Below are 15,714 nucleotides of genomic sequence, written 5' to 3' on the forward strand. Positions count from 1 at the left end.
GTAAATCAAGGTCCAATGATATTTAGTAGTATTTGGAAAGCTTTATTCAGTTCAAGCATATTCAAATATCTTTGCATAGTAGCAGCAGAGCAATTAGGAAAACATAAGGAGCATTTAAGGAGCAATGTTTTAGGCATTATAAGCATATAAATTTTTATTTTTTGTCGCTATTTTCTCGGCTGTCCCAGAAAGCAAACCAAACGTTGCCGCTGATGGACATTCGTTTCTCTGTTTATTTCATTGCTTTTGTCCATCCTGAAACATGAGAAAGTAAAGAATTGTTTGAAATACAGACTCCACGATACAGTTACAATAGTAGTATATTTTATTATTTATAATATGTACAATTAAAAATAACACTTTCTTTACAAAATATAATCCTGTACATTATGCATTTGCCAAATCTTCGCGATCGGATCGATTGGCACTATCCTTTTCTGTGCAGAAAATAAAAGACAGTGGATGGCGTTATTAGTCTCGAAATTATCTGAATGATAAAGATGATTTTTGTGTTTATGCTTCCTTGTTTTTCTCTTTTTCTACTATGTTAAACACTTGTACCCTATGCTCAAAATAATCGACGATGAAGCCACGCGTTACGAGAAATAAGATTTAATCGATTAACTATATAGATGCTTAATATCTTAAGATAATTCTAGGACTAGATCACCTATACGAACGAGTTCGAGAATATCTCGTTAAGCCTCCAATAGTTTTCCGCCATTTCTTTCTTTCTAATTGAAAAAATCTTTAATATGTACCTAGATGTATCGCAACGATTGAATTTCAAGAACAATACACTTTTCGTACAGCTTCCTTGGACATTTAATAATTATTAATTCTAGATCGAGTGCGATGATCTTGAGTGATGTTAATTACAATTAATTGACTGCGCTAAAACGGCCATTTGCTCGCGGCGGTCTCCATAGTGCTCTTACAGTTTCTTTCATTTTCCTAATTCGCCATAAAGTTTGTCGAACAGAATATAAATACAATTTTGTTAAATCACTTAAACAAAGTTTCTTGTTCAGACCACTGTTATACAGACTTTCTTATACATCTTACATCAGAAGAATTCGTCGTTTACCTTATTTTTCAAATTTTTGCATTTTCATACACACCATCACCATTTGCGTCTAACTTATTTGTACGAGAAATATAATAATACCTGTTCGTACAGTGATTTTACAAAGACTGTCTGTTGATTCCTTGTTTCATTATTTATTATCATTGAAAAGTGTATTTTAATTCAAGGAATTCATTTAAATCTCGCGTCTTTTCTTATCCACGCTTACAACGGGATCATGAAAAGGATTCAATTGTTCTGAAAGAATCGACAGAAAATAACGCAGTCCTTCCTCGAGGATCTTAAAATTCACAGTGAGTGGAATTAGTATGAAATCTGTTAAATTGTCTAAGTTTATAAAAAATATACAATTTCAAGATTAGTGTCTTGTAACGAATCCGATACAGACTTGTCTGAGACTTTCTTTAAGTTTGACCGCCATTCTCATTGTGATAATGAACGTATATGAAATAAATTCTTTAATACTAGACTACAAAGCACACGAAATTTTGGAAAAGTTGTTGTGACTTGTCAGTGAAATGTCTGGAATAAGTCTGAACATTACATTCTGTACCATGTTCCAAATGTGTGCCTGCACAGCAAAGTTACTACGCAATGGACAATTGAAGTGTCGCATAAAAATTGTGTCAAAATTCTTTCACTACAAATACATTTAACAAACATTGGTTTACGTCCGCGAAAAATGTTGTATTTCTTTCTGAATAAGATGGACGAGGAAATAAATCAGTCTGTTACGGATTTGACAAAAGGAAGAAATTTAAACAGCTGGTCGCTATTAATTTTGGTAATTTTACGAGAATCGAGAGATCTTCTACATACCTATTAGCGCTTTCAGTTTGTACAAAGGCAACTATGTCAAGACACATATGTACGCGTACTAATTGTACACCTATGGTTTGGTAACACCACTGGACAGACGCTGAACAATGAAACTACTTGTAGGACACCAAAAAGTCATTTTCTACCTAACACCTTTTAGCCACTACTGGAATAATTATTACAAACTAGCTAAATGACTTCTAGTTTAGAATTGAATCTTTTTTTTTTAATCCTGAGCTAACCAGCCAGTCAGTTCACAACTTCTAGTTATCTTTAAGATGTCTAAACGATAACCTCTGTTGTATTAGACGTCTTTAAGACGACTTTTGGACTGTTTGCGTTGTCTGGGCAAGTCTTCAATTAACCAACTACCAATTAATTGACATGAATCCATCGAGCGCGTAACGAAGTAATTGGATGAAATAGAGAACGTCAAGCTATTTCATTGCAGCATCTTCCATAGGCAGATCCTCCGAGTGTCTCGTTAAATCGGTTTATATGAATTCAGAGTTGTTTCTTGTTGGCAGATCAGAAAGGTTTTCCGAGTCTTTGTACCAGGGGTTGTCTGTAATAAAAAGAATTTACCTCTGTTATCACAGAATAAAACAGCAATTTTTTCTATAAACAATAGCTTTGGATTCACCAGAGGCAAGTACCTGTCGATTAAGGTTTCCTTGGTGTATCAAAATCCTGATCTCCGACCAGGTAAAGGAATTGGAAGGCTATGGCAAGTAAACTAATTCCTAGGAGATCACCCATGGAGGTGAGATAAGGAATGGCAGAGTTGTCAGGATCGATTTTTCGCTTCCACATCCAGTGGATCATTATGTAGGCTATATAAAGTAGTGCAGCCACTTGGAGCATCGCGGCGCACAGGTAGACGAAGACGAAGAGTGGAGTTAACGAGGCCTTACCATCCTTCATATAATTGATCATGTAGATAAAAATTACGTGACCTGGTATCACCATTGCCATTAGAACCCTCGTTGTCCTGGCATGTACACCTGTGAAAGAAAATTACAAAAACTTGAGTAATCGATTCGATGCTGTAAACCTGGTACAAAAATGCAATTGACTATTCGCCTTATTGAAAGAAATGGATTTATAATTCGAAACTGCAAATCTGAATAGCATCTGATCAGACGTAAGAAAATCGTTGACAAGTGATAAATTGTGCACTTTAACGCATCGTTGGGTGCAGTCAAATGAAATTGCATAAGTAGGACATGATGAGATTATGGTAATCAGTGCCTGGTTACATTCCTGAACTATATTGTTAAGTGTTAAGTTGTATAAATGATCGAGTAAATATTATCGATAAATGTTTGTTTAATGGACATGAGAAAAACTGAAATCCCATAATACAAGATTGACTAATTGACAAAAAAAATAAAATCAGTCGAACTCGATTGTCTAAACGCTTGAAATTCATTAGTTCTTCACTTCCGTGACGATGTGGGTGGGTAGGGATGCTGAATAGAGTGGTCAGTGTTCAGTGACTTGATCTTGTTAGTGGTCCACTTGAGGACTTCGAACAAATAGGTACATCAGCACTCAGATAAGCAACTCAGCATGATTCTAGCACCAACAATATTCCAGCTATAAGTTGCCCAGTTCAAATACAAAATATTCATCAGAAACGTATCGCGTTCATACAACTCCTAGAACAATTGTTCAAAAAACGATTGCTCAGTTATATATATAAAAATAGAGTAATACTCTGAATGAAGTATTACAGTAGAATGATGATTTAAAAATCTAATACGTTTTACTTGAAGTTTAGCCATGAACAATGTATGAAATTGAATGCAGTCAAAAAAGTTAAAAGTGCCATAAGAGTGTCAACCAGATTAAACGTTACCTTTGCCAAAAAAGTTGGCGATGGGTGTTATGAAGATGACAGGATGCGTGTGCCCTGGTGGGATAAGAAGTGTCCCGAGATCAGCTTGCTTGTGTAACGCAGTTGATATCCTGCTAGCTTGAACAGCCACCAGATTTCCACCGACGCCATTAATGACCGGTTGAAACACGGTAAGGTTCTCGTATCGGGAGACCATAAATTCCAAGATCAACCCTCCGCAACTGTGACAATGTAAATAACAATAATCAATTCTTTCCCTAATTTATTTAACAATCATAAAATTTACCTGCTGATAAGCATGGCGATCATGACTGGAGTCCATCCAGAGTACAGTACGTTATTGGTGTACTTGTTCTTCTTGGCTATCCAAACCCAGAGTGGCGTGATGAGGATGTAACAAGCAATAATCAGTGGTGCCAACCAATCCTGCTTGTCGATGGCCTCGTAGAGGATTGTCGAGATCCACGATAGGAGGGCCAATGACGTGATGTCGCCCAAACTGGCTGCTATCGGTGTTGCTACGTTATCAGGATTGATGTGACAATGACGGGACAGGACGATCACGCCTGCCGTGATCAGCCCGAGAACAAAAGACGCCAGAGATGCTGTGACGAGGCTGCTTGCACATAGAAGATACGAATGGTCCAGCGAAACCGTGCCGTTGCGCAAGGCACCCATAACAATGGCTACCACCGAACCCAAAAAACCAACAACAATGGCTTGACACTGTAACAAAGAGACGTTTTTGATTGTTACTACTGACTGTTGATACGTGCCAATGATTACAACAATAACCACGTGTCATAATAATTATATAAAATAGATTCGATACAAAATTAATAGTTAATTTTGAATTTATGCTATGGGATATTTTTAGCGAAATATCCAATTTTCATAGTATTTTTTCGTTACAAAAACAATTGTATTTCTTCGACCTCATTTCTTTGGTAAATTCTTCTTCGGCATGCATTCGTATAATGTTATTTCGTAATGACGATATACTGAGTATCTTCCTGACAGCCAACCTGAAGGAGATTCTATATGTTTGTACAAGAGCGAACCCGGCGCTTTACGTCGCCGCGTCGCGACGCCTCCCGTCTGATTCTACAAACACGTTGTGCGACCGTTTTTCTAGACGACTGATTATACGAACGTTTTCCAAGAAGATGACGCGTAAGGTTGATTGACTGTTTGCGAATTCTCCTGTAATAACAGTCATTGTACTTGGCGATGAACTTTTTTCAGGGTTTTCGTTGTTGTACTAAAACTAGAATATGGAAACGAGGTACCGAGCAAAATGAATAATTACGTGAAGACAAGTGATTATCTTGTGATATTTTAATAATTAACCAAACAATGTGACACGTTGCCCATATAGGTTGGTACCGAAGATCATATCAAATTCAAACAAGTCGAGAATCCGAAGGCCACGTACCGTCAGCGCCCGTGAATAAATAATAAAATAAAATTATGGCATTACTGATAACGGCGGTTTGTGCATGGAAGCCAATATCTTGAAAGTTTTTAGTCCAAAACCTGATTGAACTACCGAAAACCGATTATCACCTTCATTACACAGGAATAATTTTTGGCACAAGCTGCTGCTGTACAATAAAATATTTAATAATTAGCTAGTTTGAGCTTATAAAGAAAATATCAGGATATAAAATTACCCGTACTTAAGAACGATTGAAAAAATTAATTTAAAACAAGTGACTCACTTGAATTAAAACGAGATTCCCAACAATCATGTACCACTGCTGCTTAGACGTATCCATGTGCCCAAGATTGGCTTGTGTAGAGAGTCGTGAGGCCAGGGTCATTTCCAGATTACCCTTCAACCCCAAAAGTGCCGGTACCAGAATCATTAATTCGTTAACACTTTTGAACACCACCCAATGCTGGAAAAGACAGTACAAAAGTTAACATAAAGTACTTGAATGACAAAGAAAAAAAATGGTTGTACTGTAGCCACAAAAATTATTAATAATACTGAAATTAAAAAGCATCTATTATTCCCGTGAATTCATACAAGCGTGTTTTATACATTTGAATCTTCATTAATTAACTATAGCTTGCAAACAAAACCGTCATTGTTGTATGAAATGGATCGAGGGCGCCACTGGCGGGACTTACTTGTACTAAATCGAGGACAAGTCCAGCGCCCACCATTCCAAGACCAGCGATAAGAAAAGGGATGAAAACTTGTATCGTTATTGCTAAGTAGGATTCGCCGGATTCGGCGTCAGCGCCGTATATTTTGCTCTCGGCGACGACGTCGGGTAAACGGCCGCCGCCGTCGCCGCCAGCGTCATCCAGCATCGTCACCTCGACGCAATCCTCAGTCAGATGTGCCGAAGCTGCAGCAGCCCCCGCATTGGATAGGGAGGCTGTGCGCGATCGGCCAGTTGTCGGTGTCATCCTGTGCGAATTCCACTTGCTGTACAGCAGAGGTTCCTTACATTGTGCACCACTGTTGACAAAAATTGTATGTTATTGGTAAAATTTCAAAAATATAAATTCTCAAAAAATATGAATAGGCAACTCGTAAGAAATGAATTTTTTTAAAAATTTTATAACAGTTTCATAACACGTAGAATACATTAAATTGTTTGTGAGAAAAATAATAAACGTTATTAATTTCACACGCAGTCTTAACTCTACGTTTTTCGCTGTTTCAGGGAATTCTTTGTATTTCGCCAAAAATTTGATGTAACGATTATGTCATAATGACGATGATAATTAAAACTTGTGGAATCGTCATTAATTAAATTATTTTTCGCGATGAGCTCTCTTCTTCATCCATATACAAAAATAAAATCTAAAAGCCACGAAAAGTGATTAAAAAAAATGATAAAAGTTCATAAGTACTTAATAAAATTTTAACGACGCACGACAATTATTACACTTTGAAAATATTTCACTCCCGCGAATATCCGATTACTCGTGTCCCACGAATTTCTAACTGAAAAATTTTAAAGCGTACAGCGATTAAAATATACATATAATTATATAGATACAAATTTTCTTTCCATCGTCACTTCCACAATAAATTAACATACTTTTCAAATTTGATGGAACTGCTCGTCTGTAGGATTGGTTGTCTCTCTGACGGCTGCTGTACCGGATGTTGATGTACCTGACCCTCTATCATCTTACTACTGGGGCCCTCGCGCGGCTTGCTGCTACCAATATATAGCCATTGCTCTTTAAGAATGATAAGATTCGCCAAACACACACTAATTCGCCGTCGTTATTTACGAATGCGTAAATAACGCCGATTGCGTAACCTGTCGTAAGGTGTGCGTAAGCTGGTATGAGTGCGAGAAAGAGCGAGAGAGAAAGAGAGAGAAAGGAAAATATAACATTACCGAAGTGGCTTGCGTATCGTCGAAAACTCTTATAAATCTCATCTAAGACAAAAGCAGTACTTGGAATCTGATTGGAGCTCCGCACGCACCACGTGAATTCGTAAGAATAACGAAAGAAATTTTCAAACTCGACGACATTTCAAAAACCGTATCCTCGTTTCATCGACAATACGTAAAACTTACACAATACCTTTAGTCGATGATGATTACATAATTGGGTTCATTGTAAAGTTCAAAAATAAAATCCTTTTATTCATATTCGTTTCCATTACGCAATCCTCGTCCTGCTTGTATCACAATGACAATTATATCATGTCAACGGGTGGATTCAATGATTTTTTTCGTGAACTTTCGGATCATTTATATTTTGAAATTAACTGACAGATGTAAAAATGTTTGAAAATATATTAAGAACAATTTTTTGACACCTAATCGTAAAATTATTGATCCTTAACGTCAGAGCTATTGTCTCGTGGTCCGATAGTTCACATAACCTAACCTTACGTTACCGCGTGGACATCAAAGTACAAGAACACCAGAGTAGCAGAGGGTTACGTTAACACGCGTTTCATCTGTCAATGACACGAGCTAATCTCGGCTACGTACAGTTCTTCAATGTAAGTTGAATGTAATCGATACAGAACACCGATGTCGGCATCTCACATTCGTGATCAAAGACCACCCACGTAAGTTTTATTCACGTTAATAAATAAAAAATAAATTGTCAATCAACTGCACAGCAGAAAATGAAAATAAGTACAAATGGACGTTAACATTTTTCGACCGATTCACAGTGCCTCACTCAGTTTTCAAATTTAACGGAAATTTCGCACGAGTCTTGAGAAAGGGAGCAACAATAAAAGTACACAACAAAACTAAGTGACAGACAACAATGAAATTCAACAGTCAAAAGCTGCATGCCAACAGTCGTGCCATGTGCTTTCCAGTTTTGAGGTTACAGACAGCCGCGAGTATGAACGTACCTGAAAATCCGTTCGGATCAAAAGCAAAGGACTCGATGTCGGTCGAACGTTCCAAATTGTTAACAATTTAAACAGCAAGTTATTCCAGGGTTAGTAGTCGTTCCTGGTACGGTGTGTATGATAGAAATATTGTTAACCAACGTCCAGCATCGGTGGTGGTTTTGGGGAGGCCGCGAGCGAGGCCGTTTCGTTCAAGGGTTACATCGCGACTGATCCCGAAAAGGACGTTAGTACGTCATGTCGACGTTATTGTCGCCAGTTTCACCGCCAGCACCAATGCCACCACTCGCGAACCATCCTCTGTGTCACGTACAACTATAGCAGAACCAGTCCTGGCTGTCCACGAGATGTAGAGCGCGTGTAGGTAAGCGAGCAAGTGCGATTCTATCGATCCGCCATTGTTGGAGAAATACGCACGACCCTCGGCACTCTCGAGACGAGGCTTCGTCCGACGCCCACGTCCTCGATATATATCCCAATCTAACCTCTAATACTTAATACCTGTCTGGGTACGCGAAAAACGTGGCCTGAGAGAAATTCAGTTTTCCGTTTGATTACAGTTCAATGTATATATGTATATATACCCACTGAAATGGAATGAATCGTCGGGATTTTGTGCATCATGGGACATTTGCGTGATCGTCGAGCAAAATGGATATGTTTTTTGCTTTTACATTTCTTACTACACAATGGAACATTGAACAAATTTTTTTTTACGGTTCAACTGGTTTTTGTGATCGTTTATAAATTTGAGTTCATATATGCGACATTGGTAATTGCCTTGTCTTGCTGTAACTATGATATAATTTGGCTCTCGCTTTAAAACTGTCAAGGATTGTTCTTTGATCCTGTATTCAGTTGAAGCTATTTTTGACTGTCTGTGTAATTATTATATTCGTGGGAGAATCGTGCATTTCTCGATTAACTCTGAGACAGTTTGAACCATTAAAAGTGAAGAATGTGCTTGTTTTCGGGATGCACCTCGCTGGAGAAGTAGGTCGATCTATCGTGACGTCACTCTACATATCAAACCCTTTGACCTTACGAAAGCTCCACGAGAATCTAGAACATTATAGTTACGAGGTCGCCTGAATTTTAACATGGACGGAAATGACAACTAGAAGTTAACATTTACCCCTTCAAAATTATACGATAAACAAACTTTTAGAGATCCCAAACTCATTTTTATTTACGCTAAACGCAATAGTTATGTCATTCCGTAAATCAATCAGTTTCAACCCTACAGCAGTTACGTCAGCTTTCGCAACACTAGTACTTGTGTGGGGGGCTGATCTAAAAGACTCTATTTCGTCAATACAACATATTAATAATCGATACAAAAATATTATTTTGCACTGACATTGTTGCTTATAACCATAGCTATGAGAATTAATTTATTTTACCGCTAAAACTCATATTCAATAAATAAATAATATCGTATCAATAATCTTTTAGGCCCCCAACAGAGCGTCGAAGGGTTAAAAAAGACGATCAAAGTGAGAAAAAACTTTTTAATAAAAAACAAGAAAACCACCACAATGGAAGTTGCCATTTAAAAGAAATGCAACTAGTCTACAGGTCTTTCACGTGTTACATCACACTACTATCAGTACCCCAAACATATGTGTATAATATAAACGCATACGACATTCGTGCATGCACAATAATAATTATACAGTCCAGTTGACTCGTATGTGCCTACATGCGTGTTTAGAATGTTTAGTGTATCCTAAAGTGACAATAGCCTATGTGTCAGCATAGATATAAGTAATACCAGTGAAAATACTAGTACTGTAGTAGCCACTACTTGGCTAGTGTCATCCACTCGCCTCTAGTACTACGGCAATTTGTATTCTGGTAACTTCTGGACTAGGTCACATCTATGGAGGCCCACTTTTCTGATTACACGGTTAAACGTTTGCATTTCGCTCGGGCAGCTTCGCTCATTCCGAGATCCAAATTGACCGTGCGACAGAGCAGGTTGGTACGCGTGTACGAAATCATGAAAACGCATTGATTAGCCATAGAATATGATACGAATTGGATTTAACAAAAAAAATAAAAACTCATAGGCGTGTGTGTATATATTTTATTTATCTTTTCTATATCTTAAATAGAGTGACTTCACTGGTGATTATGAACAGGGTTCAGGAAATGGAGGTATAAATTATATATATACGGGTTTCCATTGGCTGTTTCTTAAGGTGTTCATTTTCTGGTGGATTTACCTTATTTCAATTTCTTTTTGAAGTTTCAACTAAATAATAGCTTCTTGTTGATTAGACGGAAGCTGTCGATTGATAATGAGAAGTGAAGCGTAACAAGTGTCTTTAATGGATAATGAAGCTAAAGTCAGTACGCGATGTTAAGTTTGATTCGTAAACGTCACTGATTACGTAAGTCGCTACTACGACGATAAGAGCGCGTTGACTTACGTTAGTAGCGTTAACGTGGCGGTCATTGAAGCTTGTGCCACGGTTACGATGAATTTTCGCGCAGGAAGCTCAGATTAGAGAAACGGAAACCGGCCGCGAGAAATCATGCTATCGTTGCCGTGTGCCGTAGGGCTTTTTAAGCTTCCAAAAGCGCCCGAGCGCCAGTGGTGGCGCGGTTGTGATGGTTTGTGGGTACGTAGTCCATTAGTGGACACTCCTAATATGGAATTACGCGACCCTCTGTCATTATTTTCAGTAATTTTGTTAACGGCCTTGGTAAATTAAAGCTTCTGCTCGTAACAGAATAAATACTATGAAAAAGTGTGTACGCACGGGTTAATACAAAAAAATATAAAAACTCCTCCAACTGATAATTTGCAAAATTATTGAATTTCGCGGTTTTTCTTTAACCAATCGCGGAATTAAATCAACCGCGCCAATTTATTCTTTCACAGTCTCCTATCGGATTAGCGTAAATCTGCTTTATTTAATCTACGCGTCGTTGAAACGTTATTGATTGATTTCATTAGTCTTATCCGATGTTTATAATTGTTTCCTACGACCGGTTCATGATGCAATCGGGATATCCGTTACGTCACGTTACTCGCGAATAAAAAAGTTTACTCGAAGTGATGATTACTAATTGCAATTGAATCGAAATTAAAAAAGACAAGAAAAAATTTCATATTAAACCTTACAAAAATTATTTATTATTTATACGTACGTTTTACATCGACGCTTAGTAATAATATTCGTAACTGCCTCTTTCACGTAATTCTTTCATTCGCAAAGTATACATATATAGATATACAATGAACAGAAACAACAACTGAAACAATGGTCTGTGCACGATTTCAATGATACAATAAAATTCTTCACAAAAATTCATCAACCAACTTGAACCGAACGTATAATTCCACTGATTAAATGAGTTATCAGTCGATAGTCCAATGATTAGAAACATAATTGAATTCGTAAATCGCAACGAGACTCAAGTGTCGATAAGACAATAGGAAAACTATTGTAGCATCGTCGTTGAATAATGTTGTCTTACAACAACTGTTCACAACAACGAACAAGATTTTCCTTCGCCCCCCGAAAGTTCTCTTCGAGAGTCGGTTCACGTAAGTCTCATACGACTGTCGATTACGTAAAGGACACGTATGACCTCGAGGGTATTTAACTTTGACATTGAAATGCCTGAATGGAATTGTGTAACTGGAACACATTCCTCGTATTCAAATCTGCGGCAATTTCCTGGTAATTTAAATTAAAGTGCGCGTACCCACGTGTAACTACTCGGTACTCGTTGTATATATACTTCATACGCGCATACATACGCACGGAGAACACATGTCCGGAAGTCATAGAGGCTCGTTCAAGAAGCCGAAGTCTTAATCGGCCATTTTCTCACTGTACGTCATTCAATGTTTCGCGCACAACCACGTGTGGCCAATTAATGTAATTATTCTTGATTAAATCAGCGTCTCTGCATAATGATACACTTTGTTTTTGATATCCTTTGCGTCAACGTTAACACAATTTTACAGACAAAAAACCCAATTAAGAATGTCGATGTACGTCACAATTTTCACACGGATAAAATTTAAGGTTATGTCCACTTTTTTTTGTGCTCTACAATAATTTTCCACGGAAAACAAGCCATTCAAGGATAGGCATTTTTGCCTTGTTGTTGTTCCTGTTTGCGAGTCTACAACAACAAAGACAAGTTTGTTCTTTGTGCTTGATTTCAAGCTCAATACTTTTGTTCTCGTATTGTCGTATCAGGCTCGATCCGTATTAAAAGAAAGAGTTTAAGAATCTCTTGGGGGGAATTTACAACGGGCGATCGTCGGTATCCGTCGGTAACGATCGAATGGCACACGGTTGATGAGTTAAATGCCTATGAACCGAACGCGGCGCACTCAGAGTTTATGCAGGCTTTGCTTATCTAATTGACATTGTGACAATGTTCAGGGCCGTTTCAGTTGCACATGTCAATGCATACAGTGTGTTTCATTATTGTTCAACATTTGGAATTACTTTGTTCAGTTTGTGACTGTTGAAGTGACAGTCTATGTGCTTTATTACAGTGGACATCGTGTAAGGCGGCAATAATAATTTTGGCGTTGACGATTGTAACGACGAGAACGTCTACGGCGATAACGACGACGAGACATGCGTTACGTAAGTAAATCATGATGCACAAACAACACTGTCAACTTCAATGAGGTTTCTTGACACGTGAAGGGCGATGAGCGATAAAAGTTTTGTCGAAAACGCGATACACGTTGCGTGTACGACAACAGCAACAAGAACAATAACAAAATTGACGATGACGCAACAGCAGTACAAGAACAAAGAAATGTGATTTATAATGCGATTTGAACAAATTAATGGCTGAGGAACGTAAACGTGCTCGATGTATCTTGCGAAACCAAACGTTCTTATCAGGATCGAAGCACGTGCGTCTATTTACGTTGGCAGCGTAATCGTGCAAATGGAGAAATGTGCGTGTGAAATTCGCAAATGAAGAATTTAACGATGAAAACCGTCATTTCGTATGAGACAAAATTAAAGAAGATATACGTGTAAGATATAAGATACAGGTCCAGGAATATATTATATATATATTAATATATTGCACGTAAAGTAATGAACGAAAGTTGATTAATTAGCAAATTTTGAATATCACTCGGTCATCAAAATAACAAGGCGGTTCAATTTACCTATGACGTAGTTTAAGCTGTCCGGACATATTTGCTGCTGTCGATGGACAATTGATAGTTTTATCGGCGGTGTTCACAGAACTAGTAACGAAGCCGTTAAAGGCTTAAGTGTTGTTCACAATCAGCCGTCGGGTGTTATCGAAACTTTCGTTAAGAATGAATTATCGGACGTCACTTGCACCCGATGACGTCACGTCGTTTTTTGCGAAAGTGGAAATTTTTGCGAAGGCTGATATGCAGAATTTATGCTCGCGAACGCGCGTCTCGTACCAAACTCTAGTCTTCGATGATCGAGCTATACTTGGTGTTTGAACATAATTAAAGGAGAAGCGCTCGATTGTCAGTTGTCAAAGAACGTCAGATCTTGAGCAAGTAAGAAAAAATTGTTTTTGTTTGCACAATTGTATGCTGAATCGGCTTGCACGTGTGGCTTGACATATGAGACATATTGATTGACTGTTAAAACAAAGTAAGAAATTGTTTTTTTTTTGAATTTTGAAATTTAAATTTGCACTTTTTTGTCATATTCGACAAATGCCTTTGAGGGAAATACAAATAATGATAACGATTATCTGAGACAACTGTACATAACTGTTAGTTGAGTCAAGGATTTTAGTAAAGATTTTATTTGCTTTAATTAAGCTCTGGGAATTATATTCTATCTATTCAATAAGTCTGTTAATCCTTACGCGTACCGAGATATCATTATCTGTGTACAAAAATAATCCTCTTTCAAAAATAGCACAGTTCTCATTCGCGTATTTATATTTGATCTGGATAAAGATTAAATAGTGAAGATATATATATATATATATATATATATATTAGTATTAAAGACTTACGTAGACCGAACGCTAGTCAGCTGTAGCAGGATTTCCTCGGGCGGTGAGGCTTCATGTTGCCCGAGAAAAATGTCACCGGTCACCTCCGTGTTTTACGCGTAAACGTAACAACTTGTTCGAATGTACAAGCGCGATAAAAAAAGAAAAATTATTGCACAAACAAACACTATGCACAATTTGTGTCGCGTATGAAAAATCAAAGTCTTTGCGCACCGTCGAACAGCGCGATGCCTACGTCTCGGCAATTTGTGTCGAAAAAGTTTTCATCCTCGAACGAACATTGCCGTTTGAATTATTCGAGTGTTTTTGCACAAACAATATTTTATGATTATTATTATGCATAGATCAGTAATAAAAATGATTATCGATATTATTCATAAATTTTTTTATTTTCTATTAATAAATTACTTTTTGTATTAATAATAAAATTTATATTTAATTATTATATTCCATCAAAGATCGATCGCCTTCTTCCGAGATACATATATTTACGATTGGGCAAATTTATAATTAAAAATTTAACGCGCAGACAAACTTCGTTCACAAGCGACGATTCCTTACTAAGATTCATAGCGAAGTACGGTACATCACCAGGCCGTGAAAAATAATTGTAAAAATTTTTACATATTTCAAACTTCAAACTTGTCGATACGTCAAAAATATAATAAAAAGCTCAAAATATTATTTTCAATATTTTACGTCAATGTCAGAAACACGGAAGTTTCCGGCGAGCTCTCAAACTTTGGCAGCCGATCGCGACGACGTTAAATCTAACGGGATGCCAGTCAGGTTTATTATTAAGTCGTGCAACTGGTCCTTCCAATTGTTATTGCTGTTGCGCAAAATGCAAGCACTTTTTTTCCCTCAATCTTCTCGATTTCAATAGGAAATCAAATGCTCAAAGCAATTCGTCACAGAATTGATCATAGGTGTCAAAGTCGAGATCGTAACAAGATCGCTGAGCAGTCCGCCGCGAGCACAGGGATTCTTGCCACTGACAGATCTAACTATTTCATTCACAGTTGCGTCGTGTGGTTTGATCGCCGCACCACTCTGCACACACGGAGACCACACGTCAATGGCGAAGAGTTGGCGTGTGTGAATAACGGGTGGAGCCAAGAGGTGGAAACTTATCCTTATAGCCATATAGAAGATGCAGGGATTATTAGTACAGTGCCAAAAGTTACTGATCTCCATTCCTTGACCATTATGATTATTCAAAATGACACACCGCCTTCGTTATTCTAATGCTTTACTAATTGGTAATTAGACTGGTCATATAACGCAACGTCCCTTTGAACGATTTTTGAAAGAAAAAATTAATATCTTGGAGTTACGCCAGAACTAAATTTACACAAAATTGAATACTACAAATTTATTATTAGCATCAGAGAATAAAATTAATACAATTAAGAATTGTGTGCAATTACAATTTGGTTTACATTCCATGTGTCTAATTGAATTAACAATATTGACCCTGTACAGTTTACTTATGACACTGTGCTAATTAAAAACTTGACTTGATTCAAGTAGATCATAAAAGTAGAGTGCAGTTGTCAGTTGGGAAAGTATATATTTCTGTCGCAA

The 15,714-nt window shown here is 37.5% G+C and overlaps 1 protein-coding gene across 10 annotated transcripts; it reads right to left on the reverse strand.

Annotated features, from left to right (window-relative positions):
* Window positions 1–302: 302 nt before the first annotated feature.
* Window positions 303–15,151, reverse strand: LOC107274169 (solute carrier family 41 member 1). Of its 10 annotated transcripts, none has more exons than XM_015752969.2 (8): window positions 14,128–15,151; window positions 6,830–6,949; window positions 5,904–6,240; window positions 5,489–5,668; window positions 4,054–4,493; window positions 3,768–3,988; window positions 2,563–2,910; window positions 303–2,471 (listed from the first exon to the last, which is right to left on the reverse strand). In XM_015752969.2, the coding sequence occupies exons 2-7, from the start codon at window positions 6,919–6,921 to the stop codon at window positions 2,570–2,572; spliced, it is 1,611 nt and encodes a 536-aa protein (XP_015608455.1). In that variant the 5' UTR covers window positions 6,922–6,949; window positions 14,128–15,151; the 3' UTR covers window positions 303–2,471; window positions 2,563–2,569. The 10 variants fall into 10 exon arrangements, with proteins under 10 accessions (XP_015608455.1, XP_015608456.1, XP_024947190.1 ...); XM_015752970.2 differs by having other exon boundaries at window positions 6,830–6,952; XM_025091422.1 differs by lacking the exon at window positions 14,128–15,151 and adding an exon at window positions 13,286–13,816.
* Window positions 15,152–15,714: the final 563 nt, after the last annotated feature.

The sequence above is a fragment of the Cephus cinctus genome, unplaced genomic scaffold, assembly GCF_000341935.2.
Source record: "Cephus cinctus unplaced genomic scaffold, Ccin1 Ccin1_scaffold2451, whole genome shotgun sequence".
NCBI lineage: Eukaryota > Metazoa > Arthropoda > Insecta > Hymenoptera > Cephidae > Cephus > Cephus cinctus.